The sequence below is a fragment of the Sinocyclocheilus grahami genome, unplaced genomic scaffold (genome assembly GCF_001515645.1).
Source record: "Sinocyclocheilus grahami isolate Dianchi unplaced genomic scaffold, SAMN03320097.WGS_v1.1 scaffold50.1, whole genome shotgun sequence".
Classification (NCBI taxonomy): domain Eukaryota; kingdom Metazoa; phylum Chordata; class Actinopteri; order Cypriniformes; family Cyprinidae; genus Sinocyclocheilus; species Sinocyclocheilus grahami.
Window position 1 is genome coordinate 579,520 of NW_015505229.1, and position 24,845 is coordinate 604,364.

Here is a 24,845-nt window from a genome sequence, read left to right on the forward strand (position 1 = left end):
CCTTCCGCTATAAGCCTTCGGCCTGGGAGCGCCACTGTGACTCTAGACTCTGCTGAGTACGAGAAGTGACGCCCCCAGAATGAGGAGCTGGAACATGGTAGGTTGGGACTGCTCCCGCCCAGCAGCCCCTGCTGACCGCCTCAACCTCCTCAGAGGAAGAGAGGTAAACATGTGCTCTCACTCGAGAGATTTTTATCCCAAGAGCCCCTGTATATCTAGCTTCTCATAGTTCGATAAATACTTCATTTTATTCCTCAGAATCAAATGCAAACAAACAACCAGACAAGTAAACACGGTCTGGTGTGATAAGCTTCATATCAAAAATTATATATCTAACTTCCCATAGTCAGATAAATACTTAATTTAATTCCTCAGAATTAAATGCAGCCAAACAACCAGACGAGTAAACACGGTCTGGTGTGATAAAATAAATTTCAAAAATCGAAAATGATATATCTAACTTCCCATAGTCAGATAAATACTTAATTTAATTCCTCAGAATTACATGCAGCCAAACAACCAAACGAGTAAACACGGTCTGGGGTGGTAAGATTCACATCAAAAACTGAAAATGATGTAATACACGCGTTGCCTCGGCAGCGCGCGAGCCACTTGGTCTCACAAACAATATCAATCTCCTCGGAGAAAATAGCTGCAGCAGCTAGCTATCGTTTAGAGGGGGAAGAAACCGCAGCGCGGGCTTCCGAGCCTCGAGAGAGAGAGCGCTGGATCTAGGGAGTGCAGGCGGAGAAAGGGTGAGCCGTCTCCAACCCATCCGCTAGATCCATGTGCGATCTCTGCGATCTGAACCGCCGCCGTGCCTCGGCAATAGTGGGACCGAACCACGAGCTTGCAAGCATGGACACACTCCTCGGAGCGTGCCCGGCGGGAGCGGAGCTTTCAGCGGGGAGAAGCACAGCCCCTTATTTCCGAGAGCTGACTGCGCGAGTCTTTTCTTTTTATAATCGTATTGACATTATGCTTGTGCAACTGTACAACAGCTCCGCTCCACAGTAAAGCTGCTCATTATAATGTTAGGCATAATATGCTTGTGTAACTGATGCTTGTGCAACTGGCAATCTCATCGATGCCCTCATCAACCTCCTCGGAGAAAGACAGGCGGAGCATCGAGCCCTCTCACCGGGGGGAAAGAACCGCAGCGCGGGCTTCCGAACCCCGAGAGCGGGCGCTGGATCTGGTGGTTAAGGAAGAAGATAAAGTCTCGCCCGTCTACATTCCCTCCACTGGATGTTAAACAAAATGTTTGCAAACAAACATTTACAAATATTACTACTGTTCACAATTACATTTTTAAAATGAGGCAATAAATGAACCAGGTGTTCATCAAGTAAAGTCCAATCACTGTATTTACATAGTGCTTTTTACACTACAGATTGTGTCAAAGCAGCTTTACAGTATTAAACAGAAAAATTGTGTGTCGAAGGAACCAAAACTCCATCGTTCTTCTCTGGCCAGACGAATCCAGCAGTTTAAATGCAGGCTGCAACACAGGTCAGAGTGTGCAGAGGACTGGTCTGGTTACTGTGGTCTTGTCCCGATGGCTGTCTAGGTGACGAGGTCTTCGGAGGGGATCTGTCTCTGGGGCTTATCTAGTTGTCCTGGTCTCCGCTGACATTCAGGGCTGTCGAGGGGGTCTCTAGGTGCTGATCCACCATCTGATCTGGATACAGATTTGATCTGGTGGCTACGGTGACCTGAGAATAAGAATGAGAGTCAGTCTAATATTAGTGTAGATGCCACTGAGAACAATAAAGCACATTTTAATTGTAGTAAACACTAAACTTTTACACATATTAAGTCTTAGTGTTGAAAGTACACACACACTATGTAGTTGCAGTGGAGCAATCTGGTCACATGGCAATGTTTGGTGCCTTGGGAGAAGTGACTGGCCAGCATCTGAAAACTTGCAATGATGAGAAAGCACCAATGAAACCTTTGGCCACACCCTGATGGAGAAATAAAGTACAATTTATCTCAAGAAATGAAATGATGCCTTTTAAATCATTTAAAATGTAATATATGTTAATTAAATTTGTGATGAAACAGAAGTTGGAACCATTTTTTTTTGGCACACAAAAAATCTCAATCCATCGCACAACACAGGGAGCATTGATGTTGACTGTTCATTAGTTGCAAGGATTTGTAACAGAACATGCACATTTCATATTATAAGTCTACCTTAAACAGCATAAAATAATATCAAAATATGCCTGCCTGTTGTTGATAAATACCAGTGGTGACGTTTTACAAATTGATTGATCAATTGTCCCAATGTTTACTAAGCCATGGTCTCTTCCCCAGTGGAGGGACTCATGTGCACGATCAAAAACCCATTCAACATGCCCATGTTAACTTCAAATAAGCGTATTCGTATATACGAGTCTCGTACCGGCAGGGATTGTAGGTGGGGGGAGTGAATGTACAGCGCTCTCTTCCACCTTCAATACCACGACTGAGGTGCCCTTGAGCAAGGCACCGAACCCCCAACTGCTCCCCGGGCGCCGCAGCATAAATGGCTGCCCACTGCTCCGGATGTGTGTTCACGGTGTGTGTGTGTGCGTGTTCACTGCTGTGCGTGTGCACTTTGGACAGGTTAAATGCAGAGCACTAATTCCAAGTATGGGTCACCATACTTGGCCACATGTCACGTCACTTTACATTACACGTTTCGTCGTAGTAAGCATTGGCTTATAAAAGAGAGAGACTGCACGATCTCTTCATATCTTTTAACGTCACGGAAACACAAAAATATCATACAACACGCCAAAATTAAACCTACAATTCATTATAGTAACACAGCTTTTGACATTAAGTGTTTTATGGATTAAACGAGAAGAAAGACCACGTTCCCGTCACTTAAACAGCTAATTTCCCTCATACATATTCATACAACGCTTATTTTGTTTTTATATACAGTATGTTGTACGTTTGTGTATAAATACATACGTTTTAAATAATACGTTTACACCTTTTTTTAATATACAAGAATTGATCAATTCAATCTAAGTACAAATTCAGTTCCACTTACCTGACACATGAACTTGATATACATTTAACATAGCCTAAATATGAATTTTTCTTCAGACACACGACTTATAAAACACTTTTAAATACCCACTCAAAAACATCGGATATGCTGTATGTTTTTGTTGATAAATTTAGTCTAAAAAAAATAACATTTATTTAGTGGCACTTACCTAACTTGTGAACTTGACAATATGGCGCTGTTTCTCCCACGAAGTCACTCAGGCTTGTGCACGTGCAGAATGATCTCAGTGTTGGCTGGATACGTTTTGATTAGTTTAGTCAACATTAGCATAGCTAATTGTTGACTGGATTTGAAAATATCCGTTCATTCAATGTTTTTCAAATATATTTGTGTAGACTTAATGTAATATGTCCTCTCAACTAAGCCCAAGTACAAAAATTTTGCCCTTCCAACATTTTGTTAATTGGATTTTTTACAGTGTACAGGTTTGGAATGATGTGAGGGTGAATAAATGTCAAAATCTCAAAATCCACTGGGTGGACTATCCCTTTAAATGTTGGTCTGTTTTGCACACAAACCTCACAACTTGAAATACAAGGCACAGATCCTATGCACTACTTCTATGTAATTTAATGGTGCTTTTGGTGTTTTTTAAGCTTTACATATCTTACTATGGATGGAAAATAGCTTATTTTTCCCCCAAAAAACATCTAATAAGAGCACAGGTTTGGAACAACATGAATAACAACATATAACGTTTAGTTTAACTATTCCTTTATTGTTGTTTAATCTTATATCCATTAGACTGAAAACCTCTAATCCATGTGATTAGAGAGGGAGAGACAAAGAGAAACAAAGTTAGAAAGTGAGCAATAAAAAAGATAAATAGTACAGAATAACCCCCCATCAAGTATTTCCCTCCTCTCACTTGGCATCACTCTCTCCCTCTCCATCATTCTTTCCATCTCAACGAAAAGGTGGGGGGGGGGATCTAAAGAGGCAGGTGTGAGGAAGATTGCAAAATCAATAGGACTTAATGGAGTTGCAGCGGAAGCCATTGAGTGTCCTCTCAGAGTGCTGATGAGACTGCAAAGAGCAGTATTTGGATGAGATGCCCAACAGCCAACACCCTGTCTTTTTTCCCTCTCCCTCTCTCTCCAACCTAAAGTGTGTCTGCCGCGCTATCACCGCAAAGCTATTTTACTAGATCAATGTCGGGTCCTTAATAGAACACGACGCTCACACTGCCGCAGGCCACTAGGCTGGGGTGGAGACTGCAGCGTCAATCAAATCTTCTACAGGTGCCTTAGATCAGCGCACTGCCATAGTGACAGAAATACCACAGCACCTGCGGCCCTTCCCTTACAGACTTGTCAACAGGGCCTGACTGACACAAACACATTCACGTCCAACTCAGCCGACAAGCACCTTAAGCAATGTGACTTTCTCACATTATGGTATTAGGTAGCAATCTGTGCGTCTGTGGGTCTTACGCTGCACAAAAAACAACAACAACAACCCTGATATACAGTAGCAAAACTTTGCATATGAACAATTTTCTCCAGTCTTCAGTGCCACTTGTTCCTTCTGAAATCATTCTAATATACTGATTTTGTGCTCAAGAACCATTTCTATGATACATTTTCAGAAAATATAAAAAAACAAACAAAATACAAACCCTGCATTTTTATGAAATATAAATCTTTTGTAGCATTATACATATGTATAATAATGTACATTTGATGCACTTTACGCATCCTTGCAATATAATATATATAGGTGCACTTGGAATAAAAATTCTAGAAGTTTTCCTTTGACATTTAAATCTCTGTCTGATGACAATAAAAGCAGTGCAGTACAATAAAACTTTTATTAGTCACTTTTTCTGTTTCTTCCTTTCCAAATAGGCTGCTTTTGGCCAGAACAAGCTGAAAAGTGCACAAGACATTATTCAGAAGAGTTAAAAGTTTGTTTGTTGGGATTAAAGATAAAAGTCAAACTACCTACAGTGACATTTTCAACAGGATAATCTGTTGTTTAGGTATCAGTGACAAGCAGTCAGAGGGAGGGCAGAGAGAAAAGAAAGAAAAACAGATGCGTCTCATGTTGGGAACACAGCTGTGCTGTGCTCTGAGATCAAGGCAAGCATATTCTGTTTACTGCCTTCAAGCTGGAGAGACACCATTATCAAGCCATGCTGGAGAAGAGGTACATGGCAGGGAAAACAGGAAGAGAGAAAATGCACTGAAGTGTAAACAAGCACATTCACACCTTCTCTCACACTCCTTTTCTGCACGCTTTCATTTGCAAGCAGATATGCAAAGAAATACTCTTCCCTACAAAAATCAACAAAGTGGCCATGAAAGATAAATGTACAAAAAAGGCATACAGAGAATATCACAGCATATCGGTAAAACACAAACCAAGAGCTGTATTGAGACTTTTTGCTCTGCAGTGTTTCATGCGGTGGATGTTGACAGGATTGTAGGTAAAAGCGCTGCTCCTTCTGCAGCTGACATTGTTTTATGGCAGCCTGTCTACTGACCCCATATTGTTTACTTGTGTTCCTCATCACCTGGCTGAGCTCAGGAAAGGAGCTGAAGCTTTGAAAGGAGCTCATTTTCCCTCTGACCTGTAACAAACTAAGTACAGCCGTCAAGAACTCTGAGGCAGAATCAGTCGTCAAACTGAGCTTATTGTTTATTGTCATAATAATTGCAGTCAACATGGACTCTACGCCTCGCTGGAATAATTATATGTTGGTTAAAAACACACACACAAATTATGACTTGTATAAAATACACATTCGTTATATTGCAATTTTTTTATACAGTATAACAGTAAGATTGTGAAATATTATTACAATTCAAACTATTTCAATACATTTTGAAATGTAATTTAATCCTGTGATGGAAGGAATAAAACTGACTTTACAGCAGCCATTACTCAAATCTGCATTGGCACATGATCTTTTAAAAATTATTCAAAAATGCTGATTTGGAGCTCAAGAAACATTTCAAATTATTATCAATGTTAAAACCAGTTGGAATGCTTAATATATTTGCGAAAACAGTGATACATTTTTTCAGGTTTCTCTGATGAAGAGAAAGTTGAAAACACAAATTAACTGTAATATTGTAAATGTCTTCACTGTCACTTTTAATGAATTTAATGCTGAATAAATGTATTCACCTCTTTTGAAAAATAAATGAATAAATAAATAAAATAAAATCATACAGAACCAAAACCTAAACTGTACTGCATATACAGGTATCAGACAAATATCGGAAGCAAATAATATCAATATTTTATTCATCTTATCTAGTAAAACGATTCCATATTTTTATGCCCAGTTTTGTAGCGCACAGTCACATGTAGCCAAACCTAATTTGTAAAATTATTCTGGCCAAGAACCACCAATTTAGGGAGGAAGAAACTGTCTGACATGTAAAGTGACCAACCAAATTTTCTTTTGCGTGCCTTTTAATGGCATTATCGGAAATAGATTAAAAAAGCACAATAATTACAAGATTACAAGACCACAATAAATGGCAGTAAACAAATAACGCCAATAAATAGTACTAATAGTAGAAAATGTATGTAGACCTCAGCATTTCTATGGAATCCAAATTTTATAAGTACTGATAATTTTACCAAAACAACATACAATTCTACTCACAGATATCTAGTTTAATTCCTAACAAGTGTCTCACCAAGCTTGCAAACTTTGGCAAGCCCAGAGTTTAGTTCTTCCACACTGAATAATCAAGGGACTCTTCAATCATATTTAATCTAGTGAATTTTGCCAGCGCTCTCCATTTTACTGCATATACATTAGCCAGTTAGTGATCAGACTGTGTGGATGTGGCATGTCTTTATGGATCCACTATCAAAAGCCTGTCAGAGCAAGCAGTAAGTAAGCAGTAAGTCATTCAGCAGATGCTTTTACCCAAAGTGACTTACAATTTACTTAAGGGTTGCTCACACTGACAGAGATTAAATAGGATTGCCAAGTAGCTGTTCTGTTGGTTGCTAGTAGCTAGTAACAGCTAAACTATATTATGAGGCAAATCATCGCAGAGTATTTGAATAACCTTGAACTTCAGTATCGCTAAGAGTGTTCATGTTGCCTCCAATCGGCAACTGAAAGTCAATGACTTCCAAATGCTTTGTCACTGCAAATCGCTGTCAGTCTGAAAGACCACAGGGTCAATTCTCCTGGAGTGACCTGAGGTTAAGTGCCTTGCTTAAAGGCAAAACAGCCAAAGCTCATGTCTCATCCTATGAGGGACTCAAATCTAAAAACTTTCGGCTACCAGCCCAGCTCTTTCACCGCTACGCTAGACAACTGCCACAGCGAGAAAACAAATGCAGCCAAACGCAGCCAAATGTTCTCGCATCTTAGTTTTTCTAATCAAAACATCTGCGAAAAATGGTTGCGCACACAAGCTTCTGGACTATGACCAAAACCTGAACTCCAGAGTCCTACTTACAGTAATTGATCTGGACTATTGATCAAAGCCCTCTCAGCCAACAACCTGCTCTGTGCATTTGAAAAGGATAAAAAAAGTCTTTTGATGACATATATGGGGTGTTTACTCAATAGATATGCATACATTAACAGCAGCTCAGAAAGGTCCGAGATGTTGCACTTGGGATAGTGCACGTCTGGATGTGAGAATGTGTATGTGCGTGTAATTTGCGGTTAAGGACTGGTGTGGGCGAAGGACTATCATTATGTTCCCTGCGAGAGGTCATTGCTGTGGAGAGCTTTTCATACTGATTACACATGTTTCACCTCGGCTCTCTGTTCCCTTTGGCAAGCGTTGAGAGGCACGGTGACACACATATAAAGTCCGTTTAGTGCTCTCAATCAAAAGATGAGTCCGCACTCAACATTGGCCGAGGGAAATACTGAAAATCAAGGTGTTTCCAAACACAAACAACCTGGATTATGAGCCAAATAAGCACTGGGAGAGAAAACGTGAGTGCTGTCTTTGCGTCGGCTTTCCAATTTGTCCTTCTAATAATAATCATTTTAGCAGTGACAGATCACTCGTTGCAACAGAAAGATCAGTCACATGGATAATGAATAATTCAAAAACAGGTAATTGAAAATTATACAGAGCGAACTTCACTTCACAAGTGATTACTATAAATGGAGCCCGATCAGTGTGGCATTTCTCCCGTACTGTTTATCACAGGGCTGGTTGTGATGTTGACGTGCATGAGTGACAGGTGCCTGGGGGCTCCTCACCTGTTCCAGTCTCCAGTGGAACTCTGCCGGCCTGAAGGAGTCCAGCTGAATAAAGTCTCGCCTCAGAAGAAACACCAGACGGCAGTTGTGGACATATAGAGAGTAATGATGCCTGTTCATCTCTGCAAAAAACACAGAAAAGCCTTACTGTAAGGGCGTCAAAAAATAATGCTTGACAGGGTAAATAAATGATGTGTTATTTTAGGACTGTAAAATAACTTTTCTACAAATCACTCTCAATGGCTGTCAAAGCAAGAACGTCATGTTGATTAAAGATTTACATTTATAGATTTCCATGCCTCGCTCTGAGAGCTTGTCTGAACTGCATAGTCATGTTAGAAAAACTCTCGACTGTTATACAAGGCTGAGTCATAAAAATTACACTACAAACAAGGAGATAAGTCTTGACATAGAGAAAAATGAACAGATACCACTGTGGTTCTGCAGAAACTCTAAAGGGAATAATTCCAGTCAGGGATGGAATGACTAGCAGGATATATTTCATGAATCCTGCTCAAAAATCCAGGGATAACCAGCTTACTACCAACCACTTTTTACTCATTTATAGAATGAATTAATTGACAACTCACATTCAAGTCTCACATTACTAAAAAAATATATATATTCCAAAAGAATACAGTTATTTAGAATTTTCTGCTCATCAAATAATCCTAAAAATGTTTCAAGGCTTCCACAAAAATATTAAACAGTGCAATTGTTCAGCAAAACGTTGATAATAATAAGATTTTTTGCTTTTTCTGAAGACTGAGTAATGGCCACTGAAAACGTATTATATATTACGTAATATTTATATAATTTACATAATATTTGTATTATGTACTATTTTTCCTTTTCCATTTTTTTTTTTACATTTGGGTTACTATTGCTGTCATCGAATGCTTACTTTAAGTTGATCTTTAAAAGCACTATTAACTTAATAACACTATAATGTTGCATTAACATTATAATGTTGCAATGCCTAAAATTCATTAAACTAAATTCAATTCAATTGCATTACAATTTAAATAGCTTTTAGCTTAATGGTATCAGCCAAGATTGCATCTTTTGACAGGTTATTTAGAGCTGGTAGACCACCTTGGCTTTGATGGTTACTACTAAATACCAGCAACAAACCTTGCTCCAAAAGCCATTTTAACCTTAAGCTGGTATTAAATTTTTTCCCAGCTTTATTCAGACTAAATGTCAATCCGTAACAATGCTAAATCCTAACAGGATGTGCATGAGAGAGCTGCCATTCAAACGGAGACTCCTGTTAAAGCATTTTCTTCTCTGTTATTGAAACGTTTCACTGTTCATCACGTGCCTTACTCAAAGAAAGTCTGGACTGTTTTCACGCTTTCTCAGAAGCCTCTCATTGATCAAGGTGGCTGCCACGTCTCCTCCACAAGGCGCCCCTCTCCACTCACCTCAACGCCGCTGCCCGATGTCTCTTGTGCAACTGCTTTTAGTGCATGTTGAATTGATTTAGTCTCACACCCACTCAACATGACGCCTGGGATCAATGAACTCGAAAGAGCCCTGCCAAGCAGTCGGCCCCCATCAGGGCCACTCGGTCTCAGAGAACTGGCCGCTGACAGTCACGCTGCATTTCTTCCTGACTAGAGTTTCCCTGAGAATTTTTCACTCTTTAATTCAGATCTAATCCATAGTCTTAATTTCTCTTTGGTACTGATCAAAATTTTCTTGGGTTTGTCTGACACACCCATAGCACTGACCTCTTCAATTCTACCAAACTGGGGATGGATCACCAGATTAGGAAACTGTAGACATACAAAATTATTAGAACACTAGTATTTTCATCAGCTAAAAAATGGTTCTAAGTCAGTTATTTCTATCTTTTGCTGTAGCGTGTCGGTAGGAAATATAAGTTTACATTTTCAAACATTAATTTTGCCATTAACTGTAATAATAAGAGATTTTTGTTTGCACAAGTACAGCCAGTGCTCCACACAGAGATCTGATCTCATCATCATCCAGTCTGTCTGGAATGACATGAAGAAGCACAATAAACTGAGACAGACTAAATCCAGAAGAACTGTGGCAACGTTTCTAAGATGCTTCAAGAAACCTACCTGCAAAGCTACCAGAAAAACTATGTGCAAGTGCACCTATGGCAAAAGCTGCTTTAAAGTCGCCCTGTAGTTAAAATCAAGTTTTTTATGTTGTTTATTTGTGGTGTTTTTAATATGCTTTTAGACAGACCATGTGCCAATCTATTAATCAACACCATTGCTGTGTATTTTCTCCTTAAAGCTGTAGTTTCCCAAAGGCTGACCCAGAAATATGGTTTGAAACAGCCCTTGGTTTGCTACGTCACAAACCAATAACCAATCACGTCAAGGGATCGATTCCTATCACTAGCATGCAAAATATACCAATACCAGCACAAAACCAAAAATAAATCAGAGCAAAAAACCCATGAAGCTGTGGTTTAATGTGAATTTAGAACCGCTAACTTGCATTATAATCCGTGGCAACAGTGTAAAAGTAGCCCGGAGTCAGATGCACCTCTCCCGCATCGGCGTCTGTACTTCACACGCGTTGCTTGCAGGCGCAAATTAACAATCACAAATGGCTGCATTCGAGTCACCTCTCCCGCATCGGCGTCTGTACTTCACACGCGTTGCTTGCAGGCGCGAATTAACAATCACAAACGGCTGCATTCGAGTCATCAAGGCATTTTAGGACACAACATCGTCAAGTAAGTAACTTTAACGAATGTTACAGTATTCACTGTAGTTGTCCGCTAGTAAAAACATAGTTTTATCAGTCATTATCTGTGTATGCCATTGTTTTGCGGTTACTACAGTTCAGTGGATCAGGAGGCTGGCTGGTGTGACTGAGTGGAGGCGGGACTAATTTACATATTCATAGATCCGCATATAGTAAATGAGGCAAGGGTGTAGAGTTACATTCAAGCTATTTTAAGGCATGAGAAAATTATTTTCACAAGAAAAAACATTTAAATATGTCATTTTGAAATAAAATATTTGACTACATGGGGACTTTAAAACGCAAATGATGGTCACACCAAATGTTGACTTAATTTAGTTAATAGAAGTTAATTGATGAAGAAAATCTATTTATGACATTATTTTTGACAGAATCCTCATTTTACAGCATTCAGATCTCTGTGTGGAGCACTAGCTGTTGTCAGACTCCTTGTGAAAACAAAAATCTCACTGGGTTATTACAATTAATGGCAAAATTAATGTTTGGAAATGTAAACTGATATTTCCTACTGACACACTACAGTAAAACCATTTTTAGCTGGTGAAAATACTAGTGTTCTAATAATTTTGGCCACCACTGTAATCTAAATTATTTTAGCACTATTTAATGAAAAAAAGTATATATAAACCCTGCCCCTCTTAAAGGTTTAACACATGCCTACTGAGTCACCATAGCTCACCAGTTTTATCAGAATTACACAGCAACGTCTCCTTCTCGGCTCTCAGCCCAGGACTTGGCCCATGCTTCATCCATGTTGCTATGGTAAACTGATCCGTCAGGTTCTGTGGCACAACCCACTCTGGGATATTGGCCGCCTGTCGTCCATCAAATCTGAAGATGAGGTCGCTGTCTCGGCCGCTGTCTGTCAGCAAGGAAGCCGTCCAATTGGTGGACACGCTCGGCGCCGGGAGAAGGTCTGTGCTGCCCGAGGCTGCTCCTGTGGAGATAAAAGCACAGAGGTTAGTTCAGGTTACTGCAAGAAAAATTACAAGCTGTCTGTCACAAAGAGTTAAAATCATGTTAGTTGCCCTGGCGTTCCAATATACTGTGCATACAGCACACTTCAAATCAAATTAGAGATGAAAAGCAAGTAACATTTGGTTCCGAGACCCACATTCAACCCTGACTGAAATGTCATTTCTGAAAGCAAACGTCTCATTATAAAACTCAATGCTGTCGGATGTGGCCTAGCAACATTTTGGCACGTTAAGCTAGGGTGATCATGTGGGTTAAAAGAGTTTGAGTATGGATTCTTCATCAACTGGGAAGCATATGTTAGGAATATATAAACTATCCCTTTAAAAAAGGCAAAACTTTGAAATATAAGTAATTGTGTTCACACTCACTTTGAGGACAAGTCTAGTACAGATGCCCTAAATATGCAAGAGCAGCGCCACCTATCAATCTTTGATTAGCCTCCTGTCGTCCTCCCTCCCTCCCGTGCCTCTCTCTGCGTGTTTTATTTGGGAGTACAGGAGGATACTGAATCTTTTTCCCCCACTCAGGGGTGACAGGACGGCCAGCACAGAGAGACAGAATGAGCGATGAGCAACGGCGATGTCAGAGCAACGTGTTCTCATTCCACAGCTCCACATCACTCACTTCGCCACGGGCCCAAAGAGAGACAGGAGCGCGAGGGAATATGGCAGTGGCGCTGCTTTTAAGCTATGCAATATTTATTTCTGCCAATCGATATTGGACGATAAATTCACCGCCAGACTCCAAGTGAGCGTCTGAGCTCTTCTGAGAGAATCCATTTCCAGCAATACCGTAAAGGTACAGGTCAATGAGATTACATTACGCAAGCAATTTCTAGCGCTACATGAGTCTCAGTGGCGGCTCTTGCCATCAAATGTCCAGTCCAGAATAAACTGTCTGCATTTCAAGGTTGTACACTAACGGTTACACATTGGGTCTTTGCGATTTCCATAAAACATATATTTATCGAAATTATTCAGGTGTGCTTTAAAAAAAAAATATCATACTTGGTTGCCAGCTTTGATGTCTATTTCAGAAACACTTCAAAAATGTGCCTATTTTCAAACAATAAGCACTTATTTCAGCTAACTGTACAAAGTGCTTGGGCAAAAGCGACTGACATCAACAGGGGAAACGATTATTACTGAGACAGAGAGAGCCAAGATGGTAAAAAGATCAACACACTTAATGCTTCACAAATCAGTCAGAGCTTTAATCACTCCACAACTGTGTGCCAGAGTGGCTCTGACTTCATAATGCATCAGTTTCAAAGAGTCTTTCATCAGATTAAAATGACTGATTTATTGAGATACATGAAAATTGTTTTATAACCCATTTAAAATGTGTTGAACACGCAATGTGTGTATATGAGATATGGTTAGGTGAATTGTAGGGATGAACTGATATTAAAAGTCTTCCCCATACTAGTAAGCCAATAATTGTTTTCAAGTTAGACTCAAAACTCATAAATGGCAGATATTAGAATTCTATACTACTTTGTCTATAAAAAAAATTGCTTTAAGAACTAGTAGTTACATGTGAATTTGGGCAAAACAACCTTATAATCTATAGTATGACAAAAGAGAGAGAGAGAGATTTAACAGTGACATTAGATTATTAATGCTTTGGAAGTATACCGCCACCGTCGACCCCCAGGAGGTCCTTGCACACTGAGTCCGAAATTTTCAAGTGTGTTTTTTTTTTCATATTCGTCATCCTTTTCTATCAAAATGCTTGCTATGGATGCGAAAACGCAGAAAATCAAACCTGAGCCGAATTTTTTTATGACGGACGAAAGTTTTGGAGGCAGTGTGTAAATGTGATTGACACAACGTGAGGTCGTATTTATTTTTTAAGGTGCGTACATTTTTTAAGAAGAATATTTAGACTCAGTGTGCAAAGACCTTTAGAAGTGACTATCACTCACATAAAAACTTGAAATGTTAGATGATGGCAAAAAAGGGGAAATGTACATGCAAAATTAAATATCCATTGTACACAGTTACATGCCCAGTATTGAATAATAAATTATACATTCTATAATACTGTGCATCTCTATTTGAATGTAAAAGTTTGTGAATTGAATTAAACTCATTTAGCTCAGCATACCAACTCAAAGCAGTTCTGGACTGACTGATAAAAGATTTGTGTTGAAGTGGACCATACCGCAGAGCTTCTGCAGAGACTTCTCAGAATAGGTCTCTCTGTCACAGCCCTTCCCAATATGGCTGGTCTGCAGTTCCACCATGGCTCGCACTGAAGATAAAGGGCCATCGCAGGTCTCCAGGTGCATCTTGGGAAAGAGCTGCTTGCTGCCTGTTCCAGGTTCATAATCCAAACGCTTGTTCCAACCTGGGAGAAAAACACATATTAGAAACCAGAGATTTTACAGTTCTAAAATCTGTGTAAATAAATATAAATATAAATATGTAAATGCTAATAAATAGCTTTCACCAGGTACTACAGATCTCCTTGATTCAAACAGCTCACAATTAGGCTAGTGAATCAAATTATTATTATTATTTTTTTTTTTTGGTAAATATATTATTTTAATTGTTCATTGCTTAATAATAATAATAATAATAATAATAATAATAATACAAAATATAGCAATTTAAAATATAATACCCACCTTACCTTTATTATTCATTACCCAACTTTTCCCCATCATGCTTCAACACCCTTTAAAATCACTTTGACACACTGGTTATTTGCTTTCATATCAGAGTTCAGCTGTCGCTACAGCATCTGTTGTCGCCCCATATCAGATTTACATTATACGCTGTATCCTTTTTATCTTTCAGTACAAACACGAAGAGGTAAAACCAATCGTGATGAAAGCTATGGTTAAAAGCAAACAGCAAGGTCAAAGGAAAAAGGAATCCATCTGGAATTATTTTCTTACTGACACATGTTACCCCTCCTGGTCAAGGCTGGCACATCACTGTGTGCTTTAGTATGTGTTCATGCATGTTACATTACTCTGTCTTGTGCGCTTTATAAAACATGAAGCTTAGAGTAAGAATAACCCTTAAGATAAAACATCTCACTCTTCCTTGCTGGCCTTTATGGACTCTCTCTGTATAATTCAGAGAACCCAGTGCTTTGTATTCACCTCAGCAGAGAGATATTCCCTCAGCCCGTTTCCCTAACTGAATATCTTATTACATTATTCATTGGCACTACTGTGGATAAAATGGGGCGACAGTACAGTACCACAGGCCTACATCTCTACCTCTTTTTGAGGGAAAGGTCTTAAAAAAGTTCCTCATGAATATCTGAGGTAGTCGTTCTGCCCCAGATAAACTGAGCAGAGAAGCTTTATAGCTTACTTCAAAACACAATATATGCAATAAAAACTTTTTCAGAAAAAAAAAACACCTAAAAAAAAATCTAAAACGGCAGTGGGTCTTCTTTTAATCCAGTATCAGAAAAAAAGCATGTGCAACAGGACTTTGGAGGCATGGCATCAAAACAACGTTCTGTGTGCGCTGCGTAATGACTCATCTACTCCCTGGAGAGTGAATAATTCCCTCGATTATCCAAACACACCAAAGCCAGAGGCCAGACTCATTCTGTTCAATAGAAAGACCATTTCAGGACCTCGGGGTGACGATTAACATTAACTGCGGCATTAAACATTCATTGCTTATTCGCAAATGCCACAGATGCCAAAAAGTCGCTGCAGAGCAACGCGGGGACTGATATTGCCACTGGAATTGCTGAAGTAAAAAAGAACAGACTGGGATACGCATGGAAAAATAATGGGAGAGTGGGGGGTTCGGGGTGAAATGGTGCAGGAAAGGGCTACATGACAGGTGGACAGGAAATGAGTTGGCCAGGAAACTCACCTTTTTTCTGTCACAGAGTTTCCATCATAAGACTGCCTTGAGATGTTCACGGATGAATGTAATGCTAATTAAAGACTGGAAGTGGTGCGTTTGTATATTTATGGGGTTCTTCTAATTTTGTTTGTGCATTTTGAAATCTAATCAGGGAGTGTAGTGGAGAGCGAGAGGAAACTAGAAAAGCGGAAAATATCAGGATGTAATGCTGGTCAGATTCAAACCTGTGTCGCCACATATTAAAAAAAAAAAAAAATGTATAGTACCAATGCTCTGCAAACAGCAAAGTCAGATATTTTTAAAAAGTGCAGGTCTGCTTTTGAACCAAAGCTCTGTCTTTACTTAAATGAGAACGTTTTAAATGATTACTTAAACTATTTTAATTCAAACAAGGGGTTGATAAAAGTATGTTATTGTTTGACATTTGTTGTGTTGTTTTCCACATTATCATCTGCAAATTACATTGTCCTTCAAAAGTCTGGAAACACTCTAGGCAAAATGGAAAAAAATCAGTATGAATCATAATCATTATTTTATGATGACTTTGTACTAAAAAGGATCAAATCAAGCTCTAAAAACATTAATTTATATTTAATCAGAAAGAAAATAATTATAGTTGCTTTACTGCATTTATGCCAAGGAATTATAAAGATATAATGGCAAAAGTAATTATTTTATAAAATTTCGTAAGTAAATTGCATACTTTAGTCACAATAAAATGGACTAAAATGAATATGACATGATAAAATATTGACCAAATTTAAAATTCAACATGAAAGGAAAAAATCAGCTCATTTAGTTTCTAAATGCACATTCCCTGGTTTCATGTTAAATTATTTATCTTTGTAGGTTATATACAAAAAGCAACGCACAGAACACGAAAATAATTAACTAGAAGAAACTAAACTAAACTAAACTAAACTTATTTTCACAAGCAACATCACGTTTCATCTTAACAACTTGCACTTCTTCTGTCACTTAAACTGCACAGGCTATTGGGTAATGTTAACAAATATCTAAACAGCAATTTAGACTTTTTTTATCGCATTTAGGGCCCTATCATACACCCGGCGCAATGCGGCATCAGGCACGACGCAAGTGTTTTTTGTTAGTTTCAGCCCGACGCAGTTGTCATTTTCACGTCCTGCACCAGGTTGTTTAAATGGCAAATGCATTTGCACCCATTTGTGTGCCCATGGGCGTGCTGGTCTGAAAACGAGGTGTGTTCAGGCGCATTGCTGGCGCGTTGACCAACACAAACCTGATCTAAAGTCAAAGGCGCAGTCGTTTTTTTGTTATTTAAAGAGCGTGTTATATAGGCAGGTCCACAGTGCGCGTACACTCTGCTTATTACACACACACACACAGGGACGCACAGCAGCACACAAACATGCCAAATATTAAAAATTAAAGGATTGCAATGTAAAAGATTATTATTGTGTAGGCTACATAAATATAAAAATGCCTACATGTCATAATGGATAGTCATTGCATGTATCAGAATTAGGCTACCTTTTTGCTTTGCTCACGAGCAGCTCCGTTTCATCTCTGGAGACGCGTTCTGTCTTTGCGCTTGCAAATTCCGCTGTGTAAATAGCAATTCCGCCATGACATGACTCTTACATTGGCTCTTACAGGGAATGGTAGATGAGACTCTGATTGGTTTATTGCACGTTATGCCCAAAACACACCCATTACTCATTAAGAGAATAGGGACAACCCTTTTAGACCATGCGCAGGGCGCGCCGACCGTTTTCCCCATCGTTAAACTAGCAAAAGTGGATTTGGACACACCCCAAGTGCACCTGCGCTGTGCACTTTAGACCATGCGCTTAGATCATTAAAATAGGGCCCTTAGTCTGGATCCATTACTACTATGCAATGCCCAAGTTCATTTTATTCCTAACAGATAAAATCATGTCCAGCCTTGCATTTTTCTCTCAGTAAATATCGTGTACACGGTGTAAGTGAAGACCTGATTGGCAGTGCCAGTTTTCTATGGGTTCTGCACTCAATGAGAGATCTGTCACTCTCAGTGGATGGTTCAGTAAGATGGGCCACTGGACGGAGAGATGGAGAGATCAGTGTTGACAGATGAGATTTGACCAGAGACAAAGAGAGGCTGCCCTATTACACGCTTATGGAAGCGGGAAGCGTTACAACCAGAAATCCTCGCCCTTCACCTCTGCGGTGCCTACAATGATCGTCACTCAGTTCTCACTTCCACCTCACTTCTTATGAATCACACTGACAACACAGGCCTTGCAATCTCTCAGCCAATGACTGCTTATTCTCTGGGCGTGGGAGCCTGCCAGCGACTGTCAACACATCCTAAGGCCCTATCATGTTTTAGATGATACCTGAGCTCAGAAACAGCAGTGACCCTGGGACAAACTAGGAGTGCTTGAGGAGAGAGAAAATGAGAAGAAAGCATTGGCAACGTTTTCTTTTTTTCTTTTCTTTCATTACTTTTTTTTCCATGCCAATAAAACTACTTGAATTCAAAGCAGAGAAAATGAATAAAAAGAAGAAAGGAAGAAACCATATAAACTATTATTTTAAAAAAAATACAGATTTTTCATATATATATATATATATGTTCATACTAAGAAACTTGGCTCGAGTTCAAACACACTCTATGTTCAGTCAAATGTAAATTTAGCTGTTTCCCAATATGAACAAATACAATATGTATTTTTTTTTATAAGACACTGATTCTTGAGACATGGGACAAAACATGTCCAGCAATTGTAACTGCTACTAGGTTTAAAAATGTGTGCTGTCAAACGATTAATCACGATTAATCGCATCCAAAATAAAAGTTTTTGTATAAAAATACACCTATAATGCAAAGTCTTGATATTTATTTAAATTGTGTCCACTATACTCAAACAGCCGCTGAATTTTTTACAAAGTTTGACTTTTGTCACGATTGAATTACCTGTAGCTACATTGTTTCTTCTCAGTAGGAGAAGTGATTAGATGACAGTGATTAGGCGTCTTGTCTCTCTAGCCCCTGACATGCACATTTTAATGGCTCAACTGAAGCCTGTGAATTGAATACATCTGCAGATATTTTCCACACCTCAATCGATGTGTGAAAGAAGGTAAACTGTGAAAAAAGCTGCCTCGTCTTTTTCTCCAATTTAATGATGTTGAAAGCTCTGCCTACTGACTGTTTAGAACAACTCCATTACCATAGCCTATGTAAAATGCATTGGTTGGCCTTGGCATGAGATATTAAAGGAATACTGGGCTCTTCCAGAGATGTCAGTGTAAGTGTGTGCGGACGAGCTGAAGCTTCCCTGTGGGAAGACGGAGTCCTCGGATATTGATCTGTCTAGTTAAGACCACTAACAGTGTATGCCACAGATGAGAGGAGAACAGAACAAGGGATCACAGAGGTCGCTGAGAACAGACTACTCCGCTGGGTCACAATACTGACCATTTCACGGATGGAGGTTGAGTGTGGATGTAAGGCAGAGATAGAAACTCGAGTCTGCAATTTAAGTCATTACTCACCAAAAATCCTGACATCCACCTAAATTATTTTTGGAATGTTAATGAGAAGTAGTGATGTCTGATTTTAACACAACATTCTATTGAATCATATTTTGAATCAATCAGGTCAAACTCTTCAAGTCAATTAGAGAATTACAATTATTTTTCCATTGTCATCCAGGAGATATTTATAAAAATGTCTCAAGTATTTTTTATATATTTCATACAGTTGTTTTAAACCCCCTTGACTATTGAATTTAGGTGAACGATTTAGATCAAAAAAGCTGACTTGAGAATCGACAGGGACTCTTAGAGATCAGAGGAAGATAAGAGAATAGAGAAAGTTTTTATTTGAATATCAAGATATATATATATATATATATATATATATATATATATATATATATATATATATAGAAATGACTATCTCTTTTGCTCTTTCTTCTTGTGAAAATTTGCATCCATTTACTTTTGTATTTCACAAATTACTATTTTCTAGGAACTCCTCGACACAAATAACGCATTTAAAAATGAAAATGCAATTAGCTGACAAGGCCTTGAAAGAACTAAAGAAAGTCAATAAAACATAGAGAAAGCTATCTGTAAGCATTCCCATTCATTTCAATGGTAGTTGGTCAACTCCCGCATGATAATTTCAAATCTCTTTTTTTCATACACCCACAGATTTTTTTTTGAGCCAGCTGCCTGAGCTATAAGCAGTGAAAAAATAATTGAAATAAACATCTACATTACTATTACAAAATAACAGCAATACTGTACATATAGTACACTGCTTGTAAAAAAAAGAAGATCAGAATAAGCAGCTAATTTGAATAGCAGAAGCCAGGAATGGAGCAACAGTAATAGCTGAGGTAACAGATTTGAAGTATCCACTGACCTTGCCAGCCAGGTTTGCACACTGGTTTGACATCAATGTGAACCGGAACACTTTCCATCGCCTTTTTCTGGCCACAATCGTAAGCAGTCACCATGATTTTGTAGTGCTGCTGTTTGTCATAGCTCAGTCGCTCCGTGTTCCTGATGTTGCCTGGAGAGAAGAATAAATGTAAGAGAAAAAAACAAGCCCATTACTTGTGAGAGAATTTGCTAAATAAAATTAAAGACATGCTAAGTGGAACGAGGAAAGTAAAACTTAAGAGAGCAATGTGTAATTGTTGCAGCTGCCAGACTGAGATACTACACCAACATATGCTTTTAAACAATAATTAAGCTCCCTTACAATGGCTCTTGCCAAATGTTTTCAATCACAAAAGTAATTTCAACAGTGTAAGAGTCCCTGTTTCAGCAATTACAGATTATATCTGCAAGACTGTTTCCAATGCTGCTAATTAGGACAAAGACAATTACATCTAATCTCTATAGTTTGCATTTCACAAGGCTTTATAGTGGTTTATTATCTGCATTCATGGCTAATAAAATAATGTAGGTTAGGACATATGGTTAATAAAACTACAAATGTTGAGTTTGTACTTTGAATACAAATTTACTCAGAATACAAAGAGTACAAACAGTAACCACCTTCTGTTCTTCATATACAAATGGGATTTGTATTTCTGGTGTCATTGAAAAATGTATCCACCTTCTCTACAAAGCCATTCCAACTTTTATGGGTACTGATTAAAAATCAATGATTGTGATTGTGATGCATAATAAACATGTATCCCATTGTAAACATTGTATCATCAATGTTGAAAAGAGTTGCTGCTTAATATTTTTGTGAAAACCATAATGCTTTTTTTTCAGGTTTCATAGAAAGTTTACAAGAACAGCATTTTTTGAAATATAAATCTTTTGTAGCATTATAAATGTCTATACAGTCACTTTTTATCATTGAATGCACCCTTGCTAAATAAAAGTATTAATCTCCTTAAAAGTCTTACTGAGCCCAAACTTTTGAACAGTAGTGTATATTTTATTAATCATATATAATTTTAGTGTTCACATGATATTACTGAAGATCCAAGTAGTCAAATGACACATTAAGCTACCAGTTTAGCATAGTGCTAACTGGTAAGAAAAGCTCTTGATCAGCTTTTGATTAAAACACTATGTTTTAGATCACGTACTGAGCAAGAGAGACACACACAAACTATAGCGCTGAAGCACAGTAACGAACCAACATGTTGTATATACTTGGAAACGGTTTCTGCTTCCACTAAGAAAGACGCACTTTCTTTCAATCAAGACATATATAACATAATCAATCATTACTAACACGGACCTCTGCACAGACACGATGTACAGATCTGACATTGTTGTATGAGTCATTCTTTATCAGCTAAGTGCTAAAGGTACATTCTGACTTTCTAACCTCTGGCAGAAAGCCAGACCATGCTCTAAAAGCTTTTTTTTTAGGGATGAGTATTCTTCCTGGTCAGCAGTTCGAGAAGTGCCAGCCTGGCACTGTTGGTTGAAAAAAGTCAGTAAACCATAGACTGTACACTTGCAGAGCTCCAGGTTAAAGAACCACAATGACATGGATCTTCTAACTGGCACCTGTCACTTGAGTAATGAGTGTTTTTTGTCACAGGACTGATGTGTGTAATTTAGCATTTAGCGCCCACAGTTGCTAAAGGTGGCTTTGGGGTTGATGTTTGGTGTATGGCGATGAGTCTGGACGCACTCTGTGGTGACAGAGTTCATATGAGGCTGAACTAGCAGCTAGTGATTTGATGCTCTCACAAGTCCGTAGGCCTGTGGTTATTTTTACCGGCTGGCTGCATTTCAATGAGACCAGCCGTGCTGTCAAGGAGACAGCATTGAGGAATAGAGGTCAGTCGCTCTGGGCTCCCAGACCAAGTCTGCACCAATCCTCGGAGCCACAAAGCTAAAGTGTGGCTTGAAATACCCTCAAAGCCATACTTCAACAAACACAGGTATGTGGAAGGAAGGAGGAGGGGTGTGTGTGTGTGTGTAAGACAGTCAGTTCAGTTGTTGCAGCTGATTACAGCAACTAATGTCAGGTGGCATGATTAAGAGCAGGGGTTTTTAAAAGGAACAGTTCTCCTTCAGTGAGTTATCAATGGGCCTCTGTCTGTGCGGCACAGATCAAAACAGGAGTATGATAACAGAATATGAGACAAAAAGAGGGTGAGACCATGAAAACCCTCAACATGTCTATGTTTCTGCATGTGAAGTTCAAACCGGGGCATCATGCATATTTTAATGAGGGGGCACAAATGGCCGTCTCGGGTTATTTGAAGGATTTTCATATTTAATTAACCCTGGTTCATTCTAAACCCTGGGTTAGCAGAATCTTTGGTTAGCTTGCTTCATGTTTCACACTGCTCATAATTTACCCAGGGTTCACAATTAATCCTGGGTATTCATAAGCTTATGTTTCACACTGTACATGCCTAAACCCTGGGTTCCTCTTCAGGAACTCGAGCTGCGTCGAAAACGCTAGGGGAACGCCTTCTGCGACCCACGCTCTGAATCACATGTGAAATCAGTCCAATAGCTGAACGGGACGTCATGACCAGGAAGCTATAAAATCACGTGCGGCGGAGCCAGCGTCAGCTTTCTGTCATTCAGCGAGGCGCTCTGTGTAGAAATCAGTCCAATAGCTGAACGGGACGTCACGGCGGATGACGTCATGACCAGGAAGCTATAAAATCACGTGCGGCGGAGCCAGCGTCAGCTTTCTGTCATTCAGCGAGGCGCTCTGTGTGTGTCAGTCATATTTATTGTTGTCTGTCTATTGTGAGAAAAAGTCTAATAAGCAGCTATGTCTAAGGCTCACGCTAAGACAAAGCATGCAAAGGGCGAGTGCAAGCCACGTTATATGTTGTGTGTTCCTCCCTGCCCACGTTATTCACGAGTGGGGATACACACAACCTGTGCATGGTTTGCTTGGGAGCGAAGCACGCAAAGTCGGCTCTTGAGGGGGCCGGCTGCCCGCATTGCGAGCGCCTCCCACTGCGTACGCTTCGCTCCCGGAGGGCTCTCTTTGAGGAGGGAGCCTTCGCCAGCAGTTGGATCTGGCGGAGGGAATGGAGACGGGCGAGTCCCTATCTCCTTCCTCACCCACCGGATCCAGTGCCCGATCTCTGGGTTCGGAAGCCCGTTCTGCGGCTACTTCCTCCCGGGGTGATGACTCGACGCTTCTCCTGTCTTCCTCCGAGGAGGTTGACGTGGAGGACGTCGAAGAGGTTTCGCCCCCTCAATCGCCCCAATATGAGGAGCTAGAGGAGGTGCTTACTCGTGCCGTGGCCAAGCTAAAAATCGATTGGTCCGCCGAGAAGCAGGCCGAGCCGCAGCAAAGCAAGCTTGATGAACGCTTCCTGCGCGCGAGGCCGCCACCTCCAGCCTGCCGTTTTTCCCCGACCTCCACACCGAGGTGTCGAGGTTGTGGGCCAAGCCGTTTTCAGCCCGCCTATTCATCCCTGCCTCAGATTATTATGGAAATGTGGCAGGGCTATCTGAGCGTGGCTATAAGGCGATGCCCCGGGTTGAACAGATGCTAGCTAGCTATCTGTCCCCGGGCATGGCATCGTCGTTAAAGGCTCTGGCACTACCCTCCAAGCCGCTGCGTACGACATCAGTGCTGGTGGGCAAGGGGTACGCGGCAGCGGGTCAGGCCGGTGCGTGTCTGCACACAATGTCTGTGTTACAGGCGTACCAGGCCGACCTGCTGAAAGAGCTGGATGAGGGCGAGGAGCTTAGCTCTGATAATATCGCAGAGTTAAGGAGAACCTCTGATCTCTCTCTCCGTGTCACCAAAGAGACCGCCCGCGCCATTGGGTGGTCCATGGCAGCTATGGTGGCAGCAGAGAGGCATTTGTGGTTGACCCTGTCGGATATGAAAGGGTCTTCCTCCTCGACGCCCCGCTTGCGCCTTCTGGCCTGTTCGGCGACGCTGTCAATTCAGTCATCGACAGGGACCAGGAGGCTCGAAAACAAGCGGCGGCGTTTCAGCGGTTCCTTCCTCGCCGTATTTCAGCTCCGGGGGCTGCTGGGCAGCAGCAGTCCCCACTGCGTACCAGCTCCTCACATAGGGAGACGCAAAAACAGAGCGTTGCCGCCCGTGTTCCCCCGCGTCGGGACCGGAGCCAGAAGCAGCGCTTCAAGGCACCGAACTAGCCATTCTGGCCACACCAGAAATCAGTCTCGAGAGACTGATTCCCTTAGTAGATTATTTAGCAGCGTGGAAGCTACTGCCAAATGTATCTCAATGGGTCCTGCGTACTGTAGAAAGAGGCCATGGAATCCAGTTCGGTTCTCGTCCGCCTCGATTCAACAGAGTCACCCCCACGCTAGTGGGTCCCGAGCAGGCTCTGGTATTAGAACAAGAAGTAGTTACTCTCTTAAGGAAGGAGGCCATCGAGGTGGTCCCTCCGCACGAGATAGACTCCGGGTTCTACAGCCGTTACTTCATTGTTCCGAAGAAGGATGGGGGGTTGCGTCCTATTTTAGATCTGCGCCTATTGAACCGCTCAGTCATGCGACTGAAGTTCAGAATGCTCACACTCAAGCAGGT

The 24,845-nt window shown here is 40.4% G+C and overlaps 1 protein-coding gene across 1 annotated transcript in view; it reads right to left on the minus strand.

Annotated features, from left to right (window-relative positions):
- Positions 1-24,845, minus strand: part of clstn2a (calsyntenin 2a) — a 219,121-nt gene that overhangs the window by 42,980 nt on the left and 151,296 nt on the right. Inside the window, exons 5-8 of the mRNA XM_016269210.1 lie at positions 20,244-20,393; positions 14,166-14,351; positions 11,701-11,958; positions 8,268-8,389 (exon numbers count right to left, since the gene is read on the minus strand). Coding sequence (XP_016124696.1) covers positions 8,268-8,389; positions 11,701-11,958; positions 14,166-14,351; positions 20,244-20,393 — 716 coding nt within the window. The remainder of the gene's footprint in view (positions 1-8,267; positions 8,390-11,700; positions 11,959-14,165; positions 14,352-20,243; positions 20,394-24,845) is intronic.